This window comes from Phaenicophaeus curvirostris, chromosome 12 (genome assembly GCF_032191515.1).
Source record: "Phaenicophaeus curvirostris isolate KB17595 chromosome 12, BPBGC_Pcur_1.0, whole genome shotgun sequence".
NCBI classification, from domain to species: domain Eukaryota; kingdom Metazoa; phylum Chordata; class Aves; order Cuculiformes; family Cuculidae; genus Phaenicophaeus; species Phaenicophaeus curvirostris.
Window position 1 is genome coordinate 6,689,531 of NC_091403.1, and position 21,309 is coordinate 6,710,839.

The 21,309-nt window shown below is 45.7% G+C and overlaps 2 protein-coding genes across 2 annotated transcripts in view; one reads left to right on the plus strand and one right to left on the minus strand.

The window, feature by feature from the left end:
* Positions 1-21,309, minus strand: part of HOMER2 (homer scaffold protein 2) — a 324,814-nt gene that overhangs the window by 235,501 nt on the left and 68,004 nt on the right. The window lies entirely within an intron of this gene.
* WHAMM (WASP homolog associated with actin, golgi membranes and microtubules) lies at positions 1,171-15,738 on the plus strand. The gene is made up of 10 exons (XM_069867228.1): positions 1,171-1,731; positions 4,829-5,002; positions 6,294-6,444; positions 6,976-7,145; positions 7,822-7,987; positions 8,952-9,139; positions 10,597-10,683; positions 10,767-10,862; positions 11,211-11,670; positions 14,437-15,738. Exons 1-10 carry the CDS (start codon positions 1,204-1,206, stop codon positions 14,721-14,723), a joined length of 2,307 nt encoding a protein of 768 aa, XP_069723329.1. The 5' UTR covers positions 1,171-1,203; the 3' UTR covers positions 14,724-15,738.

Below are 21,309 nucleotides of genomic sequence, written 5' to 3' on the forward strand. Positions count from 1 at the left end.
TGGTTTCCAGGGCTGTGGATCTAGGCAGAGTAATGTAAGGGGGATACAAAACCCATGATAACTCAAGTGGCTGGGTGCATGTTTACAGCATTACTGCACAATTAAATCATAGAATCATAGAATCACCAGGTTGGAAGAGACCCACTGGATCATCGAGTCCAACCATTCCTATCAAACACTAAACCATTCCCCTTAGCACCTCGTCCACCCGTGCCTTAAACACCTCCAGGGAAGGCAAATCAACCACCTCCCTGGGCAGCCTGTTCCAGTGCCCAATGACCCTTTCTGTGAAGAATTTTTTCCTAATGTCCAGCCTAAATCTCCCCTGGCAGAGCTTGAGGCCATTCCCTCTCGTCCTGTCCCCTGTCATCTATTCCGTTCTTTGCAGATGTTTAATGGCAAAGTCCTCTCTATTAAATTAGTGGAAGCTTTACTACCGGTTTGAGATTGAATTAAGGTCAGATTCTAGAAAAAATCGCTTTAAATTGGAGAGGGGCAGATTTAGACTAGACCTAAGGAGGAATTTCTTCACCATGAGGGTGGTGAGGCCCTGGCCCAGGTTGCCCAGGGAAGCTGTGGCTGCCGCATCCCTGGAGGGGTTCAAGGCCCGGTTGGATGGGGCTTTGGGCAGCCTGGTCTGGTGGGAGGTGTCCCTGCCCGTGGCACAGGGCTTGGAACTGGATGGGCTTTAAGATCCTTCCAACCCAAATCATTCTGTCACTCTAGAACTACTTCCCCGCCCTCAGGGTGAGGCCCGCCCCCCCTTAGCCCCGCCCCTACACGACCACGCCCCCTCACGTGCCCTCGCCCACGGCCCCTATTGCCCGCCCCCGCCGAGGCCGCCTTGGCCCCGCCCCCCATGGCCCCGCCCGCCAATGGGCTCGCTCGCTGCCGGTGACGCGCGCTCAGGCCCCGCCCCCTCCGCGGTCTCGCCCTCTTCCCTCTGGCCACGCCCCCTTCGAGACCGCCTTGGCCCCACCCGCCAATGGGCTCGCTCGCTGCCGCTGGCCCCGCCCCCTCCGCGGCCTCGCCCTCTCCCCTCTGGCCCCGCCCCCGTGGCCCCTCCTGCCAATGGGCTCTCTCGCTGCCAGTGACGCGGCTCTTGTGACGCGGCTCTTGTGACGCGGCTCTTGGGCCCCGTCCCCGCCGTGAGCGCGGCGCCCCCGGGGCGCGGGGGTTGCGGTGGCGCTGCCCGCGGCCGCCATGGAGGCGCAGCCCGACAGCCTGGACGGGTGGGTGGCCGTGCGCGACACCGCCTTCTCCGAGCCGCAGCAGCAGCAGCCGCCGCCGCGGCTCCGCTTCCTCGTGGGCTGGAACGGCGTGGAGGGCGCGTTCGCCGTCACCTGCCACGGGCGGGCGGCGGAGGAGGCCCCGCAGAGCTGGGCCGGGCTCTTCTCGGCGCCGGCGCTGCGCGGCGTCCACCGGCAGCTGTCGGGCGTGTGCCCGCGCCTGGAGCCCGCCTTCCCCGCGCTGCCCGGCGCCGCCGCGGGGCTCTGGGCCGTGCTGTTCCCCGGCGGGGCCGCCCCCGGCGAGGCCGAGGCGCAGCGGCTGTGCCGGGAGCTGGAGCGCTACCTGGGCTGGGCGCTGGAGCTCTGCGGGGCCCGCGTGCTGCTCGACGCCCTCTTCGCCGCCGACCGACGGCGCGACGACGAGTACTTCGAGAGCCTCCACGAGCTGCGAGGGAGGGCCCTGCGCGGCCATCTGGCCCGGGCCAAGGAGGCCCTGCGGCTGGTACGGGGGGGGGGGACGGCGGGGCGGGGGGACGGGGGGCGGCCCCTCTGCTCCTCTCTCGTGACACCCCACGGGGGGCCCAGGCCTGGAGTCCCCACCGTGAGAAGGACGTGGAGCTGTTGGAACGGGTCCAGAGGAGGCCGCAAAGATGGTCGGAGGGCTGGAGTGTGTTCCTGGAAGCGTCAGGAACCGGCATGATTGCGGGTGTGTGGATGTGAAGGGTGGGGCTGGAGCGGCCTCCGTACGAGGACAGCCTGAGAGTTGGGGTTGTTCAGCCTGGAAGAAGGTTCCGGGGAGACCTTAGAGCGACCTCCCAGCACCTGAAGGGGCTGCAGGAAAGCTGGGGAGGGGGCTGTTTACTAAGGCTTGTGGTGATAGGATGAGAGGGAATGGCTTTAAATTGGGGAGGGGGAGGTTTAGATGAGACATAAGGAGGAATTGCTTGACCATATGAGCGGTGAGGCCCTGGCCCAGGTTGCCCAGGGAAGCTGTGGCTGCCCCATCCCTGGAGGGGTTCAGGGCCAGGCTGGTTGGGCCTTGGGCAGCCTGGGCTGGTGGGAGGTGTCCCTGCCCATGGCAGGTCGGTTGGGATTAGATGATCTTCAAGGTCCCTTCCAACCCAAACCATTCTCTGATTCTATTCCAGGTTTCTAAAGCTCCCGAACAAGTGTTAGAGAGTTTATTTGACGGCACTTTTGGTATCGGTCCGAAGGTCGCCCAGTGGGGTTAGGGAGCTGCAGCTCCCTGCATGAAGAACAAGGCCCCTCTCGGTGCCTCTGGCTCCCCTGGGGGTTGTGTGCATGAGGCTGGCAGCCCCTGATGCGAGAGCTTTAGTCCCTTGGGTTGGATTCACATTTGGGTAATGTGAGCAAAGATGACCAAGTTGTTAACATCATCTTGCCTGTAGCATTGTCCAGTGCTCAAATTTGTGCTTACACAAACACTTCTTTGATTGTTTGGGAACTGCAAACTCAACTTTATCAAGTAGTGAATGTCATTGGTCACTTTATCAAGTAGTGAATGTCATTGGTCGTTGTAAGTGCAACTTTATTAAGTGGGGAATAAGCCAGCTCCGGGTGGGATGTCACTGTAAGACACTAGGGCACCTACTTAAGTTGCAAGTGCTCCTACAAAAACACACTGCTAAAAATAGCCAGCAGTGTTGTGCAATAGGTGGAATGGTAACTGAAGGGGAGAGTACAATCATGCTCTAATTTTCTAACCTCCTATGGAGGTCTCAGACTGCCTGTTTGGAGAGATGCCTCTAACTGGGGAGTTCTCAGTCTGTTGATTTTTTTTTTAACTAAAACCAAATTTAGCCATTGACCTATGCCAGATAAATGGTTTGTAGTCAGAGAAAACCTGGTATGTTCATTTGTCAAATTCTGGCCTAATGATTGTATGAATTAATGCTGTTAGCACTTTCTCCCTTTTGTGCCATAAGCTTCTTGCTGTAGATGTGTTCCTGGGTTTTTATTTTCCCCCCTTGTATGAATTTTAAAGGATGGTGTCTAGTAACGTGTTTCCAATTAGAACATTGGTATGTTAAAAGAAGAGTTACGGATACTTCAGGCTTACTAGTGTTGTGGTTGCAGTTTTCTTGCAGTATCTGTTTGCAGTCTATTTCCTGGAAAAGTACGCTGAAAGGTATTTTATGAAAATGATCATGCTTTGGAGGAAAGTTCAGACAGTTGGTTTTAGCCTTCTGTTTCCTGTTTCAGTATTTAACAGCTATAACAACATTACTCTTTCAGAAAGACACTGTTTTTAAAAAGATAACTTCTGTTTAAATGAACTTTGTGTACAGTGTTGTATACAAAAGCTCCAGTTTCTGTAACTGACAGTTTATAGCCCACCTAGAAATACCTTCTAGCCACCGTGCTCTTCTGCAAGCAGTATGAGCATGTGAAGTTCTGCTCCCCCAATAAAAAACAAACCCAAACTCTTGTAATGAGTAGTTGTCTCATTAGTTGACTTTAAAATTTCACCAGTACTTCCCCTCTACTCATCATAAACATCCTTCAGGAGCAGCATGACACTCCCTACTTCCTTTGAGTGTGGGAACCAGAAAGTTAACTGTTGTGTTTTGATTTGTCTTCAATAGTGAGGGAAAGGGCAGACTGTTGAATTGCTGCATGTGGGCCCTGGAACTGTGTCTGAGCTACTGGGAGTTCCTGGGGAAGCCTAAGGGGCTGCAGGACTTCTGGGATTATCATAGATCCTTTTGCTGTACCAGGCCGGGAAGGAGGAAATGTTCTTAAGCTGATGTCCAGTTATTCCCTGGGGAAATCCCTCCACAGCTGGGAACTTTGCTCCTGCTGTCTTACCCAGGCTCAGCTGGCATGAGCAAAGGTGATGGTTTAATTTCAGTGCTCCTCAGTTGCAACACAATCAGGCTTATGTTTCTAATGCTTTTTCTCATCATAGAACTGACCATCCCATACTCTATTCCCTCTTTACAGAGCTGTAAAGCAAATGCTGTCCTTCCAGGAAGGTCTGTGATTCTTAGTAGAGCTTAGCTCTGTTCTCGTAACTGGCTCACCCTATCCTGGTACATAAAACACACCATAGTCTCTGCTAGCTGCTGTCAAAGTAAATCTTTAACGCTTTGATTACTGCCAGTAAACAAGTACAAATGCAGGGAAGATTCTTATTTGTCAATCTGATTTTTCTACACCTGAAGTCAGAAATTGTGGACATTTTAGTAATTGTGGAAGCAATGCAAGAGCTAGTTTGAGAGTACCTTACTTGTACTCCAAGTATACAGGCTCCCCTAGTTCCCCTTGTGTTTATAAAAAGCAGTGACCAAGTCATCTGTACACAGCTATTAGAATTTCTGTGGTGGAAGCCTGAGGCATCATTCTCCTTGCAGTCTTCCAATGCTATATGCCGCAATTAGTGCCTTTTAGCAGTGTGGTGTTAATGATATTTCCAGCTGAGGGTGGCTGCTGAATGCCTGGCATATACCTCCTGTGTAGCAGAAAGTCTTCCCAGTTCATCAAATGACAAAAGGCAGGTTCTTTGCACCAACGCTTGTCAGCAGTCAGTGTGTACAAATGCAAAGCAGTCAAGTCCGATTTCCCTTTTATCCCACTAGGTTCTTCAGCAGCATAAAAATGCTGACACAATGGTGGCTTTGATGAAGGTTTATGAGGAAGAAGACGAGGCTTATCAGGATTTGGTCACCATGGCAACACAATTCTACCAGTATTTACTGCAGCCCTTTAGAGATATGCGAGAGCTGGCGACGCTGTACAAACTGGAAATCCTGGTAGGTCTACCTTTAGAAGGTGAAAACCAAGTTATATAGTAGGGCATCAGCTGCTCTTGCAGCAATTGAGACTCGGATCACTTTACATTCCCTGCTCTGTCTTTACCTACATTTTTTTTACCCTGACAAACATGACTGAGAAGATCAGAGTTAATGCAGAACCACTCTTGGAGGATGTTTGTGTCCATGGTATTAGCTCAAACAGGACTGCAGCTGCCTCCCGACTAGTGCCCAACTTCCCTGTGTTTTGAGGAATTAAAAGGAAAATATTCCGAAGCTCCATCTCTCAGTGGTTTGCTCTCTGATAGGCTAAATTTACAGAGATTTAAGTAGCTTTTGTTGTGCCACCTTCATTGGACATTGAGAATGCCATCCCCCAGCAGCGCTGATGCACCGGATTAGCTCAGTTGTGGTAGAACCAGAAAGTAGAGGAGACTTTACCACACAAAGCAGTTTTCTATTGCTGCTGCAACCTGCCAGGGATACAGATGTCAGTTGTCACTTCCTTAATTTAATATTATGTATGTCTTAAACTGGAAATACTTGCTGAAAGTTATGATGCCCTGGGAAAAGACAGACATCTACTGTTTTGATTTTTTTCTTAAATAATCTGTTAAAATGAAAGTGAGTTGTTCTTGAGAAGAGCAGAACAGTTTTAAGTTTAGACAAAGGTTCTTGGGTACTGAGAGTGTAAATCTGAAGATAAAGTAACCTGTATACTGTACTGAAAATTAAAGTGAAAATTGGACTGGATGAAATGAAGTTTGTTTCTGTATTAAAAAAAAAAATCTCAGAAGGATATTTACACTCATTTGAAATCTTAATTATTTTAAAAAAATATAGAATACTGGTCTTGTACCATGTTTCTTCCTATATCCATGTTCCTGCCAAACTGGAGAACCTGACAGTGCAATCTGCTGTCAACACGTGGGGAAAAATAGAAGAGGACATTGCACGTATAAGAGTGGTTTGGAGTTACTTTTAGTAACAGCTAAAAACACTTGTGTTGGACATGGCTTTTAAGATGGTCGCTTGGAAATATTTTAAGTTATAAATTAATCCAAAGTTAAGCATTATGGCATGGTTGGGGAACAAAGGTTCTGTGTTAGCCCAGAGAATAAGGAGCAGGGCAGTACATAGGCATGAACAGTGATGACTTTGTGACAGGTGAGGTGAAGATCATGTTTGCCACCGTGCTTTGCCTTGATTGAAAGGTTTGTTAAGTATAGCAGAACGTGGGCTGCCCCACTCTGGCAACCAGCTGGTAACTGAGAATTTTGTCTCCTTGCAGAAATCTTTGCAGTATGATAATTTGGGGCCGAAGAGAGTAGCGGCTTTGCAGAAAGATGCTGAAGAATGGACTAAGCGAGCTGAGAGTGCCGTGTGCTCCATTCAGGGTATCACTGTGAACTACTTCAAGGATACTATAAAGGCTCTGACAGGTAATCAGAATGATTTACACAAAAGGTTTGTGTGAATACTTGACTTAAGGGACTGAGAGCCCTTATCACTGTTGCTGGTATCTCTCTGCAGACCCTGAGGTTAGGATGAGTGTCCAGCTTAAGAAAGAAATATTTTATTCACTTAAGATATATATCTTTTAACCAATTTGGTTTAGAACTTGAATTTGCCTTACATACAGACATTATCAAGTCTTGAGAGGTACAGCTGCAAGCCTATGAAGGAAAACCAAGTACATTTTTAATGTTTGATATGCAAGCCGCAAGGATTTCAGTATGTTAACTGAGTAGATTGTTGTGTAAATGTTAAGGCATGTTTCCATGGTACAATGAAGTATTTTACTTACATATATAAAATCATAAATTTCACCTTTTAGTTTTGTAGATTTTAAAGAAGCTTCAGAAATTGTTTAGTAGCATCAGCATTTCTAGTGCTGCAGCTATAGTAGAAGCACATGAGGCCTATTGGTGCACTGCATTTCTCATATCTTATTGAAATGTTTTAATCTGCAGCAATGCACAAACAGATGGAACAAGATCAGGAAAGATTTGGTAAGACCACCTGGGCATCAGCTTTGCCACGACTAGAAAATCTGAAATGTATGTTAGCTAAAGAAACCCTTCAGCATCTGAGGGTGAGAGAGTTGTGCCTGAAACAGAAGAGAGCTGCCATTCAGAAAAAGGTAAGACCTTGCAAAGCCTGCTTTTCTGTCACTGTTCTGTGAAGGGCTCATCAAAATCTACCAAAGTGGTCACGGGAATAGACTTCCAAAGCCTTTGTGAAGGAGCGACATGGTTTTAAGTTGTAGAAAAATGCATGTTGCCAGTTTTTTAAATTGCTCCTGCATGTATCATGACACGTAGCAACGGTTAAGACACGTGGCTTTACCGTTCAAGTGTCGTGTTAGCATTTGTGATATTTATCTTTAAAATAGTTACTTTTAGGGAGGTAAAGACCAGATATTATTTTCAGAGGACTCTGCAAAGCAAACATACTTAGTTAATTTTAATCTGAGCTTCTGGATTTGATACCATCCAACTGCTGCCAGGAGTACCTGATATTTATTTTCCTTGAGTAGTGTACTGCCCCATATATAACTGTTATCAGGAGCAGTATTACTTGTGTGGATTAGAATAAATTCTTTCCTGGTAGACTTAAGGTAAAATTGGACTTTAGTTTAATACGCTCTCTGCTCCTCTGAGTTTCTGCTACAAGACATTTCTAATGTTCTGCTATGTCCATGACAAAGCAGCTGCCGGTTAGGCCAGGCTCTGTGCTGGTATTTGTGCTTCTGTGTGCATTTCATCAGTGCATATTCTATTATTGATGCTTTTTGTTTTATGTTTTGGGCTATACAGTTGGAGGATCTCAGTGAACAAGAAGAGAACCTAACTCTAGTGGAGGAGCTGGAAATACAGTATTGTGAAACGCAGCTGGAATTATACAACGTGCAGCTTGAAGTATTGAAACATGAAGAGATGCTGCTTATTGTACAGTTGGACACTTTAAGGAGACATATTAAAGGTAAGAATAAATAGATACTTAAGCACACATCCAAAGCCCAGGAGAGATATAGCCTTCTTTGTTTTCATTTAAACAAACGAAAAAAAGATAATTATCACTGCTCAGGTCTTGACAGTAGAAAGTGTCATTGGAAAATGTTGATGCCATGGCACCATCTATTATTTTGTCTTCTGACTAATTAGACACTAATTTGATAACACAAGTTTAAAAAAACCCTCGCACTGGTATCTCATCTTGACAGCACCTGTGAGACGTGCACGCACTGGTTTAGCATACAGAATAACTTGCACTGAAAATATTCAGCTGCTCTCTTAGTTACAGGATCTATGCATTGAAACTTTGAGTATTATGACCTGCTGAAATGGGTCCTGAAATTCATCACAAATCTGTTGTAATTTAACATGTAGAAATCACAAAATACATCCTCTGACGACAAAAAGAGGTGATTATACCTAGATGGTACTTGAGTACTGATATGTTCCAGTTTGAGTAGTTCTTTGGAACGTTCTTATGACCAAATCAGGCAGCAGCCTTGTTTATGCTTCTTTGTGCTTATGAATTCTGTATTAGTTTGTACACTGTGAAGTAAATATTGCTTCTGCTTCTTGCATAATTAAAACCCAGTGAGTAGTAAAATAAGTCACTCAGTGTTGCAGAACAGTCTTCAGTTTTCCAGGAAAACTCCAGTCAGTGAAGGTAGGAGTTAAAGCACAAAGAGGCATTTGAAAGAGGAAGGTAGATGGCAACAAAAGCTAACAGCATAAATTTGATCCTGCAAAGCACCCTGTGATTAGGATGACATGTTTGCATGAAACTGAAGGACCAGCTCGGCTCTGGAGCATTGCACTTTCTAATAACTAATTTATTGCTTTCAATGGCTTTTAAAGTGTCATTAGTTCTTTTAAATGTTTGAATAACTGTGGCAATTTTGGGGTTTTTAAAAAAATGCCAAATGCCTTTTTAGAGATACAGGATGAAGTTGTTTACTATGATACATGTGAAAGTCCTGAGGAGCTCAAGGTCATTGAACGGAAAATGGGACAACATTACGCTAACTTGTCAGAAATGACGGTGCTGAGGCAGAAGACTAAGCAGTTGGAGACAAAGCGTGGGACTGTCTGTGCGAGGAGAGCCTACCTCAGGAACAAAAAAGTAAATGCAGTCCTGGAGATGTGCATTTTCTTTAGCTGATGTCTTGACTCATGAAGGATGGACAGGCAACAACTAGGGGAGCTTTGGGTGGATCGTACAAGATGATATGTGACTCAGTGCTGAGGCCTCCAAACAGTAAGAGGAGCAATCTGATTTTAAGCCAGCTTTACGCTCCACTGTGTGTTGCGAGTTCCTCTCTAGTTTATTAAGACAGCACAAACTTCCATGTGTGACCCAGGAGGTGTTCCCCTGTCAGCTGAACCTTACCAGAGCCCTGCTCTGGCCAGCTGGAGCTTTGCTCTGGTAGCCTTTTACAAAGCAGCTGTAGTATAGGAGAAAACGTGGCCTGCAGTGAAGGAAGCTGCAGTGACAGAAAACCCGCACAGTGATACTTTATCTTTGCATGGGAGGGAGGGGAATATTTAACTATTGCAATACTCCTTCCAGCCTCTCAGTTCTGTGGAAAAGGCAGCTTTTTCCTTTGTTTCCCATTCAGAGCAGAACACTAGGAAGAGGCAAGTGACATCACAGTTGACTCTCCTGAACCTTCCCAGTGAGCTGAGCTTAACCTTACAGCTGCACAGTCCTGCTGGAGCAGAGCACAGAGTTTAAGCTCCAGTCTGTATGGCCTTCTATCCCTTACTATGAGAATGACATCGGAAATATTTTTGAGCCATCATTGTTTCTTGCTTGCAACTACTTCCTCAGCAGACACTTCTTTTGCCCCTGTTTTCATGCGCTTAATTGCTGTCTGTTGGTTATATAACACTACAGCCAAATGCCAGATGATTTGCAAGTGCTTACCCAGCCATGTGGATAATCTCCCTCTGTACAGTGACAACTAGCGACTCCCAGAGAAAATATTGAAGCCTGCAGCTTCTCTGTGGCACTTTATTAGTAACAGAAGGTCCCCTTGTTAGGCATTCATTGTACCTCCCATATTCCCATACCTTTGCTTCTCTGGCTTTTGTCCTTGGGAGCTATGGCAAGTTAGGGACAAGGGGAAAATAGTCTTGAAATAGTCTTGTATTTTTGTAATGCCCTGCTAGCTTCCCTCTTGCATTCTTTCTTATGTCTTTGCACCCCTTTCCTCCAGCTGGTACCTGGGTGAAATTTCTTCAGAGCTTGTTGCTGCTATTTTTTTTTTATTTATTTATTCGCTCTTTTTTTTTTTTTTAACCTAAATGGAAGGCAGAGGAATTGATTCAGATCTGGGTATGTTCCCTCTGCAGCATGAGTAACCCTATCACTAATTAGGAGAACAAAAGATCCCATTGGTTTGAGCCATGAAGGAGTCCCACATCTGCCACTGATCAAGCTTAGCCATCCTTCTTAGCACGGCCAAGCACTCAGCCTTGGTCACTGTTTAGTGGCTTGTGCACAGGAGTTAGTGGGAGAGATGGTGCACAGTAAATGTGAAATAACCAAGGGTTGTATGAATTTTGCTGTTCTACCAGGACCAATGTGAAGCAAACCATCGGCAGAGACTGCAACAGGCAGAAGAGAGCAAAAAACGCTTCCAGCAGCACCACAGTATACAGATAGTGAGTACTGAGTAGCAGCCTGGGAGAATGTGGCAGCTGCTTGTTTTCACACACTAATGCTTGCTTATTGTGTTTTAATGCAGAAGAGAGACAAGCAAAAAGAGGAGGAGAAAAAGAAAAAAGCTTGGATAAGCCAGGAACGTCAGAAAACACTGGAGAGGCTGAAAACATTCAGAGAGGCAAGTACTGTGAACAGCAGTAATCCTAAACAGTGTCAAAACACAACATCATGTGTGAGCATGGCCCAAATCAGAGACAGCTGTCTGGATAGCCTAGAAGATAACTGTGTGTCATGAGTCAAGAGGATTAAATCTACTAAGGATATAGTTTCCAGGTGCAGGGCCTGTTGCAAAGAATGCAAGTGAGGAAATGGCTTTTAAAAGAAGTACCTTGATTCATTTAAATCTGTTCTGCTTGAGTGGGTGGGTGGGACAGGTCTTTACTCTGTGGCTTTTTGTCTCTTTGGGGTTGATGTTTTGGCCAGTCCAACAGAGATGTGACCTCCTGCGTTATGATTTATTTTTCAGAAGTGTCCAGCTCATGTTGTTGTGAAAACATCTCATCCTGAGCCTCTCAGTCCCAAGTTGCCACGAAGCATCCCTCATCAGGCTGCAGACCTGTGCCCATCACCTCTGCTACGAGCAAGGGCAGCTCCAGAGCAGCCAAAGAGCATCCTGCTAGTGGAAGCCAAAGAATCAAAAGCTTCACATCGGAATACCCCAGCAGAGATACCCGTCCAGACTGCTGATGACCCAGAGCAACAAAAGCACAGTGAGGAATTGATGGTCCCTCCATCCTCACCACCACCTCCTCCGCCTGCTCCTCCTTTACCCCCTCCTCCCCCACCTCCACCCTTACCTCTCCAGTTCAAGACACCTTCAGCAGCAGAGGATAAGCCACTTCCCCTTAGCTCCGATGGCCCCACAGAAAGCCTTCCACCGCACAAAGAGGATGACTCATCCAGGAGGTCTCTAAATAATTACATGGGTAAGAAGGCTCTTATCTGCTGGTGGTTTGGTTTTTTTTCATTTCCTGCATTTTCCTGTTTTTTTTCCCTCTGGTTCTGGACAGGAGTAGAGCTCAGTCCTGCTCAAGAGAATGAAGCTCTTGGAAAGCATGGTCTGAGAAACCATATAGAATAACACTGACCATAACACAGGATGCCGAATGAGTAATGATGATTTATGTATCCCATTTGATACACTTCACAAGGTCCTGATGCTCTGAGTGTTTGACTCCATTTTTTTGGGGAAGTTCTGTCAAATTGGACGGGTGTGTCTCTGTAGGGCATTTGAACTTGAACCTTTGCTGGATTCCCACATATATTAAATAAAGTACAGCCTTACAAGTTAGTTTAAACCTTGGTTAATCATAGCACTTAGTTTTGTGGAGATCTTAGTTCAGGACCTGCATTTCTTACCACACTGCAAGTTCCACTGCTGTAGTAGGTAGGAAGATGTCAGAAGAAACTGCAAAGGGAGGGGATTTACTCCCTAGTTGTTTGGTGAGAAGCAAACTTTATTACCAGATTTGTTCTTGCCAAAGTTTTGAAACTTTTGAACTGAATGTTGTGTTCTGATTGAGGATTAATCACCTGTCTGGTCAGAAGGCCACTATGGGTCAATTTGTGGTTGTACTAAGGCTATACTTTAGTGTTTTATGATTTATGTACTACAGAGTTAGTGGTTGTGCTGCTTGCATTTCTAAGGTATGCACAGCCTATGTCCACTTACAATTTGCTTGGCTTCTAAATAAAGGTTTCTTAAGAGAATTTGTGCAGAATTCAACTGGAATTTGAGAGGCAGATCGATCGCTTTGGCTTGCTAACATTCCTAGGGTACAAATTGTGCTCTGTCACACCTCTGCTTTGTTAGCAAGATCATGCAGATGTAATTGAAGGCTGAACTTGGCAATTGAAACAGTAGTTTGAATGAGGGTAGAGCTCAGCAGCTTCCCAAGGCTGCTTTGGTTATATCCTACTAACAGTCTTATTTTTATCTCTAAAGCAAGCAGATATTTTGACTATGCCAGGGAGATCGATCTAAGTTGGGAGGCAGGTATTTTTTATTGTCATTTTTCACAGTGGAGCTTAGGCTAAAATGAAATGTGTCTTCAAAGGTGGTACATTCCTTTTCCTTTTCAGACTATTGACAATACATCTAGGCAGCCTTTGTATCCTGTCAGTTAAGAGCAAAATCACAGGTAGAAATACCAAGGGAAGTTCAGCATTTTCCAAGGTGTGGGGAAGTACAAGCAGCTGAAGGGCTGAGATGCGTCGAGTTACCATGACAAACTAATGTGCATCCAGTGGATCAGTGTGCGGGCTTCAGTCTGGGAGGTCCATGGGATAACTACCACAGATACTCTTAAGAAGCATTGATTAGCAACACTAGTTGTATACCAGAGTAGTCTGATTGCTACTGGAACCACCTTGCTAGTAGCCAATATTTACTACTTTTCGCAGCATAGCATTGATGTCCTTTCGTTATTTTTGTGTAAGAGACATCTTTTTTCTGTTTATTGGAGAGATCAGATTGGTTGTTTATGCTATTTCATTATGAAAACTGGTATGTTAACTACTGTAATACTAATTGATAAAATACTGCCACAGGAACTTACCTGAAAAAGCTTCATAAACAGGTTGGTTTTAGTGACACATGGACTACTCATGTCTTTGCATGTGAAAAGCCAGGTGAAGTTCATATTCTGGTGTTGAAAATATTGTCTATAATGTGTTAGCATAATTTCCAAGGGGCACTTCTAGTGTAATTTTAGTCTGACTTGTCTTTTACCAGGCAGCCTATTTGATTAATAGATTTAGGACTTTCTTACTTAAAGGCTTTGTAAGAGAACTTGATGGATCTTTGTTTGATCCTTTTCTGGCATTTCAGTCTCTGAAGGTAACACAGGATTTAGCAGAATTTTACATTTCAGGTGTTTGATGTTAATCACGTAACCATCCATGCCCTGCGTGTGGCAAAAATACTCCTAGCTGTGAGGCACAGATGGTCTGAACCTGTGGCTGTAGGAGTCGACTGCTGTCCAGGGAAACCGCATCCCTGTCCCACAGTCCAAGGCTAGCAACAAAGAATTCAGCAGAAGGAGTAAACCACAAATTACCACATTTATCAAGAGAACTAGTGGAAGCTCTCTCAGTATGGTGTCCTTTATGGTCTGAGGTTCAGAAACGTACTCCTGAGATTTAAATCATGTTGTAAAATGGGAATAATTTTTTAAATCTATACAGAAGAGAGCTGCCTGCCTGCCTGCTTAGGGCCTGATCTGGCTCCCACTGACTTCAGTGGTGCAGTTTCAAGCCCCTTCTACTCAAATCCTTTCATTTTTCTCTTGGCTGAGCAAAAATGCAATTGACAGTCTCAGCAGGCATCAGAGCAAGATAGGAGGAATGGTAGATTGTTTCTAATACAGAAAGCAGGGATTTTTTGGTTCAGTGAAGTGTTTTTGAAAGCCCATAAAGTTGTAATGAAAAAGAAGCATCCTCCTTTGTATATAATTTCCTCCTTAGAGCACAACCTCGTAGAATGTTGAAGATTCTTAATTCAAGATATAAAAGCTTTAACTGCTTTTTAAAAGCAATTCTAGAGCCTGATGTTGCTGAAGCTTAGAAGAGTCTGTGCCAGAGCAGACCATTCTTTTTCCTGTTTCTGGCAAAGACGAAAGGTAGAACTCTGAACACTTGAGCAGGGTTTGTCTTGTTCTTTCTTGTGGTAACAATAGATTTATCTGTTACAGGTTCCATGGATGAGGTTTTAGCTTCTCTAAAATGCAGTGACGTTCATCTTCGCAAAGTGGAACAGCCAAATCCGTATGCCTCTGTAAAAGACAGCATCCTCTCTGCCATAAGGCAAGGAGTTAAACTAAGAAAAGTGAATCGAGATACTGAGAAAGATGTCAGTAGAGGATCCACTAATGAGCTAGAGAGAAGCATTAAGGCAGTCATCCAGAGAATTAAGAAAGCGTCTGCTGATTCTGAAGAAGAGGAAAGCAATGATCAGGATAATGAAGAATGGGACAGCTAACCAATTCAGAGTAACGGATGTACTGACTGGAACAGAGTGTCTGTCTTGTTTTGCAAATTGTAGAAGACTTTCCTTTTCAAAATGAAAGAATAGCATCATTGTGTGTGTTCTCACAATCCAGAATGTCTTGTAAAGTGCAAGAATCTATTGGTTTTCTACAGGAGCTGCAAATCATTATTTTGGCATGAGAAAACTCCATAATACACTTGCATTAATAGGTATTTCTGGCTCAGCCACATGGAATTTTCACATCTGAAGGCAGTTAAAATGCTGGATTGAAACATACATTGTTGGTTATTACTACACAGTAGGTAATGCTATCACAACATGGTTTAAAGATTGAAAAACTTAACTGTAAATTTATTTTGTCAGATAAAAGTAGAACCAAATACATGACGATAGAGGCAGACCAGAAAATTTAGCGTAATCTGGAACCTCTCATTCCTACCTCCATTGTTCAGAAATTTCTTTTAACGTTTTGCTTGTCTAACACAGTTCACGCTCAACTAACTACGTGGATACTCCTTTTATTATTATGTTATAAAGTGTGCACTTAGAAATGACCTTGGTCATGCTGATGGGAAAAATTACTGTCAAGTTTGAAGTAACTACTGCAGGAATTACTGAAAACTTTACTTTTTAGCTGGAAGCCTAAATGGAGAGTATTTTTAGATGTTAAATGTTTTCCATGCATCTACATTTGCAATGAACTGTTGGCAAGAAAGGAAGAGCCAAAACGTTGTATGTAACATTTTGTGGGATCTAGCCCTGTAATACAGAGCTGCATTTCTCCACTGAGCACATCAATGTGTTTGTAGGTACTGTCATTCATTTAAATTACCTGATAGCCTTATGAAGGGCAGGTATTTGCATTGTGCCTGGAACCTGACTATTTAAAAATTCAGCTACATTGAATGTAGAGCCTGTTTCTATTTTGGCTAGGCAGTGACAAAAATGATTCAAAGTTTCTTTTGAAGTTTATACTGACCCTTAATAAAAATACATCCTGACCGAAGTGGATTCAGAGTGCTCTCATTTTAGGATTCTGCTGTGAAGTAAGTGTTCCTTACAGCATGCTGCTCTGCTTTTTGATAGCAAAGTGGGGTAGCTATAGAGCAGTTCTGCTTTCTCACTACAGCATATGTAAATGCCCTTATTTCTCAAATATTTATGACTTGTAATTTTGTAACAGAATTGCAAATATGGTGTTTTAATTCCCTGTGGAGCTGCATATCTGTTTAATCTGCACGGTAAATATGTATGCAACAGTTTTGCTGTGAGAAGCAGAAGCAGCAGCTGAGGGTTCATTTTTACTGCTTCAGCACCTACTGCTATTTGAAAGTCAGAAGAAAACATCTCTTTCTTCTCCACTGCCATCAAACCAGAGATGAAAGTGGCAGCAGCACAGGTCCATTCTTATTCAACACTTCTGACACGATGTCTGTGGAGGAGCTGGCGACTGTGATGTTGTGAGCACCCACACCACCCTGACTGCTCCTGAGCTTGGCCCGGGCACGGGGCTCCTGCTGAACAGGGTGTGAGTAAGGGTGTATTTATTGCACGTTCAGGCTGCAGATTAATTCCTCCCATAGACTGGAACTGAAGACAATCTGGTCTTTCAAAAGTGGAGATCTCTTCCCCAAGGATACCCTGGGTAGAGGGGGTCTCAGCCAGCAGCAGGGAGGGTGGAGGAGGGTGGAGGAGGCTGGTGCTGGGGTTGAGAGCTGCCCTCGGGAAGGTTATGCCCTTTAGCAGTGTCGTTATTTAAAGCCGAGGGAAAGGGCATAGAGGCTCGGCTGTCTTGTGGCCAGTGCCTCCTGCTGAAAGGCAGCTCAGACTCCAGGGCAGAGTCCTTTCCCATTTTGTTACTGTGGTTGAATTTTCAGCCACTGTGCCAGGAAGTTAAATGCAGCAGTTCAAAGTATGCAGATAATAAGTGAGTTGCAATTTCTCTAACAAATCTTACAGCTTTTGTGTACAATACCTTATAGCAGCAAGTAATTTTACCCAAGAGAGACCATCTGTGTAACAGCAACACAGAACAGTGATTTCTTGTACCTAGAGTTTTCTTTTACAACCCTACCTGGAGCTCAGCTCAGTTGTTCAACAGAGCTCTCCACATCCCAGGCTGAAAAACATCCTTAAAAGCTCACTCAGAACCTGTCTGAATCCACACGTTTTTCTGAACCCCGCTTCATTTGCAGCATGGCCAGCAAGGCCCGCTCTGTGCTGCTGCAGTTTTCTAGCTGATGTGGAAGATTTCCCCTCTAACAAATATCTGTGTCCCTTAGTTCACTTCCACAATTCACAGGCTGCTGCTGGGCAGAGCTGAGCCCTGATGGGCTCCTGCACAGCGATCCTGCTGGGAAGATGCTGGTGGGGTCCTGGCGAGAGGTACCAGCGTTCCTGAATGTCCAAAACGTGACAGGGGAAAAGCAGAAAGCACCGGTGTTGGCCTGAAGAGAAGGCAAGAGAGCAATTTTCAAATACTGAAGAGGCTGCTGCAACAGGAGGGGAGTAATTTGTTCTGCATGTTCACAAGGAGATAAGGGGCTTAAATTATAGATTCAAGGTAACAGTAGGAAAACCTTTAATGAACAGTGGGAGCTGAGAGGTGTGCGGGTGCAATGCTTGGGAAGGTGGTGGAGTTTCTGTCACTGACAACCCCTAAAACCAGTTAGACGCAACCTGCAATGCTTCTGGTATTGCTGACATACTGTGGCAGGGGGAGGTTTGCAGCCCGTGGCCAGCTGATGGGTACGAGTGTGTCACTGCACTGTCTACAGGCTTGGTTTGTTCCACGAAGCTAAAGGTTGTTTCCTGAGAGATGCCCAAACGTAAAGAGACTGAAAAAAAAATCTTACTTAATCACTTCCAGATTTTTCTTCTGGTGCTCCTTAACTACGAGCTGCCCTGTGCCCCTGGTACTGGGCTGCAGAGGGAAAGGTGGGTAGGAACTGGCTCTGCTGCCCTGAGGCTGATTTACCTCAAACTGATGGGGCAGTCAAGAGAAGTCACCGGCAAGTGTCAAGAGGAGAGAGGCCTTAATTTGGATTTGAGCTCAGGCTTCAGCAGGCGCCTTCCTACCTCAGCACGTTCAGTTTAGCTGCTGTTGCCCTGTGCTTTCAGCAATGTGAAAGGGCTGATGGGCAAAATGGGAGAAACTGGAGTTGGCTCCGTGATGACCAGCTCGACTGAACTAGATTAATATTAACCTGCAAAACTGCTGTGACAGCTTTTTGTCATTTAATACCCTTCTTAAAGCATCTCACTGTGGGCTAGTAAATGAATCCCTCAATGGGAATAGTCTCCCGTGACCATCCAGCTGTAGAAATTGATTTGCTGAAACACAAAATACAGAGTTGTCTGGCTCTAAAGAGTTAATAATGCAGAGATTTGGTGGAAAGCTTGGTAATGAGGGAAAGGCATCAGTTTCTATATATCAGTATCACTGTGGCTTGTGATGTCTAACTAGGTGTGGGCAGTTCCAGACAGCTGCTGGTATTTTTAGGGAGGTTTAAAGTTAATATATTCAAAGATGACTTGGTCTGACTAAAAGAATTTCCCTTTGAAATCCCAGTGCTTTGATCACAGCAAGCGAAGAGTCACAGTAGCTTTACGCAGTGTGTGGAGCACCACGGCCGTGGCTGGTAATGCCAGAGCAGCTTTGGATTTGTCACCATTTCTGTCGACATGCCACTTTTTGGGATTTGTAAAGCTCCTTTATAACCACCCTCCCCCCAGTTCAGCACACAGGGATGACTCACAAGCTGGATATTGACTTTTCCCTTCCTGTAAAATGGTATTGAATCAAGCAAATCAAGTCTGAGTGAGAACAGTTTGAGGCGATCCCGACTCTGATGTTACAGGGGCCAAGCAAGTTCATTACCTTATGTGTGCATGCTCGAAGACCCCTCCTGAATTAATTTAATACTAAATGGAAATTGATGCTGATTTATATAATGTGCTTGCACAGAGACAGCCTGTCCTTCCCTGTGGGCTTCTCAGCTACAGGAAACACCTCACCCCGCTCTACAGGTTATGGAGATAATGCTGTTTCCGCGTGGGATGGAGGAAAACGTGCCGGGGGCTGGGAGATGCCCAGTCCTCATCACCAGTGCCTGGAAACCGGGAGATCCCAGTGGTGCCCCTTCCACGGGACAGTCACCACCACCCTCCCGCTGCCCTGAAATCTTGTGGGACTACTGGATGTGTCTAGGTTTGAAGCAATGACCAGGAAGTTTTGCAGGTCAGTGCCTATGATCCATCCTTCAGTCGCTTCCACTGCCTTTTTTTTTTTTAGTCCCTCAAAATAAAACAATGCGCACACACACACCAGGACACGAGGAGCAAGAGGGACAAAGAGGATGGGTATGAAGGCATTCATTAGGCCTAACAAAAAAGATGGGAAATGCTTCTTTTTTTCAGTCCTCCTTTACAAAGAAGGGGTTGGTAGGTGAGAGTATACACCCCTTGGAGAAAATTAGATTTAAGACTATGCTTGCCTTCACTTGAAAAGCATGATATTAATTCCAAAACTTCCTCTTTTCATCCAAGAGCACATCTGTGCACTACACCCCATAATAACATGATATTGGTAGGAAAGAGGGATGCATCAATTCAATTAAACCCGTGGTGATGATAAAAGGTGAATGGTGTTGACAGCATCGTTTCATAAATGCCACAGCAAACCTTGGCAGAAAAAGCAGCTCAGAACGAATGTGAACGAATCCCTGGGGGAAACACATAGTGGAAAGTGCTCCCGAAAATGGTATTTTTTTTTTTTTTTTTTTTTACCTTGGAGAAAAGGTATGTGATTTTCATTCTCAGCACGTCATGTTAAGCTGAGAGCAAGAAGCAGCACAATTAAAACTGCTCAGGTAGCGGTGACATTAACAGCTAAGCTACTTGTGAAAATGCTTGGTAAAGCAAGCCATCTTTAGCACACCAGTGCTCTGGCAGTGAGAATGAGCCACAAACTGCTCGGAATATATATTTAGCAAAACCACGGCTGCTCATTTTCCACTAGAGCTCCCCTCCCGCCCCAGATCCCCAGGAAATCAGTGAGGACAGGGGTGGAAAGCAGCGTCCCAGCAGGGTCATGCGGCTGTGGCTTGGGGACAGCCCTGAACAAGGACATTGTGGGAGAAAGGGAGCAGCCACACTCCCCCATCGCAGCTACAGAGCTACCCTGCTAAAGGGCTGAGCGGGCTGGCGGAATGCTGGCTCAGCTGCAGCCTGGGAAAGAAAGTAAATATCCTACTGGGAGGCAGGGTTTACTTCCACTTGAAAGAGTCAATTAATCACTCTTAGTGTCATAAAGAAATTTGCAGCTTTGTTCTATCCCAAGGCAACAGTCTAAACACCATCCCATGGGTGTCTTAGCAGATCCGAAAGGTATTTTTTTTAAAGAGAGCAGCAGCCTTCACTCTGCCTCTGGTTTCCATTCTCCTCTCGCTGGGAAGCTGAAAGGGAGCCAGCTCCAGCGCCAGCAGCGTGGTGTCTGTGTGTCTCCGGGTGATGGCCGTGGGCACTGCAGATGCTGGGAGTGACGAAATGAAGCTGTCCCATCCCTGGCGACACGCTCGAGTCGCTGCTCATCAGCTAGTGAGTCACCGCCCTTCCCACAGTCTCATCCTGCAAAGCAGAGGGAATGGTGAAACAGGATCAAGTGCCTACGCTTCCCTCAGCCTACGTGGAGGGCCCTCCAGGCCCTCTCCCGAGCTGGCAGGTCCACTGCTTTGGAAGGAAAAAACTGGATAGTGGGTAGGAGCAGGCGGGCACCTCCCATACGAGGACAGGCTGAGAGTTGGGCTTGTTCAGCCTGGAGAAGAAAAGGCTTTGAGGAGATCTTATAGCGACCTTCCAGTACCTGAAAGGAGCTACAAGAAAGCTGGAGAGGGACTATTGATAAAGGCTTGTGGTGACAGGACGAGGGGGAATGGGAATCATAGAATCATAGAATAACCAGGTTGGAAGAGACCCACCAGATCATCGAGTCCAACCGTTCCTATCAAACACTAAACCATGCCCCTCAGCACCTCGTCCACCCGTGCCTTTAACACCTCCAGGGAAGGTGACTCAACCACCTCCCTGGGCAGCCTGTTCCAGTGCCCAATGACCCTTTCTGTGAAGAATTTTTTCCTAATGTCCAGCCTGAACCTCCCCTGGCGGAGCTTGAGGCCATTCCCTCCTGTCCTGTCCCCTGTCACTTGGGAGAAACGGCCAGCTCCCTCCTCTCCACAACCTCCTTTCAGGTAGTTGTAGAGAGCAATGAGGTCTCCCCTCAGCCTCCTCTTCTCCAGGCTAAACACCCCCAGCTCTCTCAGCCGTTCCTCATAAGGCCTCATAAGAATAAACTGGAGAGGAGCAGATTTAGAGTAGACGTAAGGAGGAATTTCTTCACCATGAGGGGGATGACGCCCAGGTTGCCCAGGGAAGCTGTGGCTGCCCCATCCCTGGAGGGGTTCAAGGCCGGGCTGGATGGGGCTTTGGGTGACCTGATCTAGTGAGATGTCCCTGCCCACGGCAGGGGGGTTGGAAATAGATTATCTTTAAGGTCCCTTCCAACCCTAACTATTCTGTG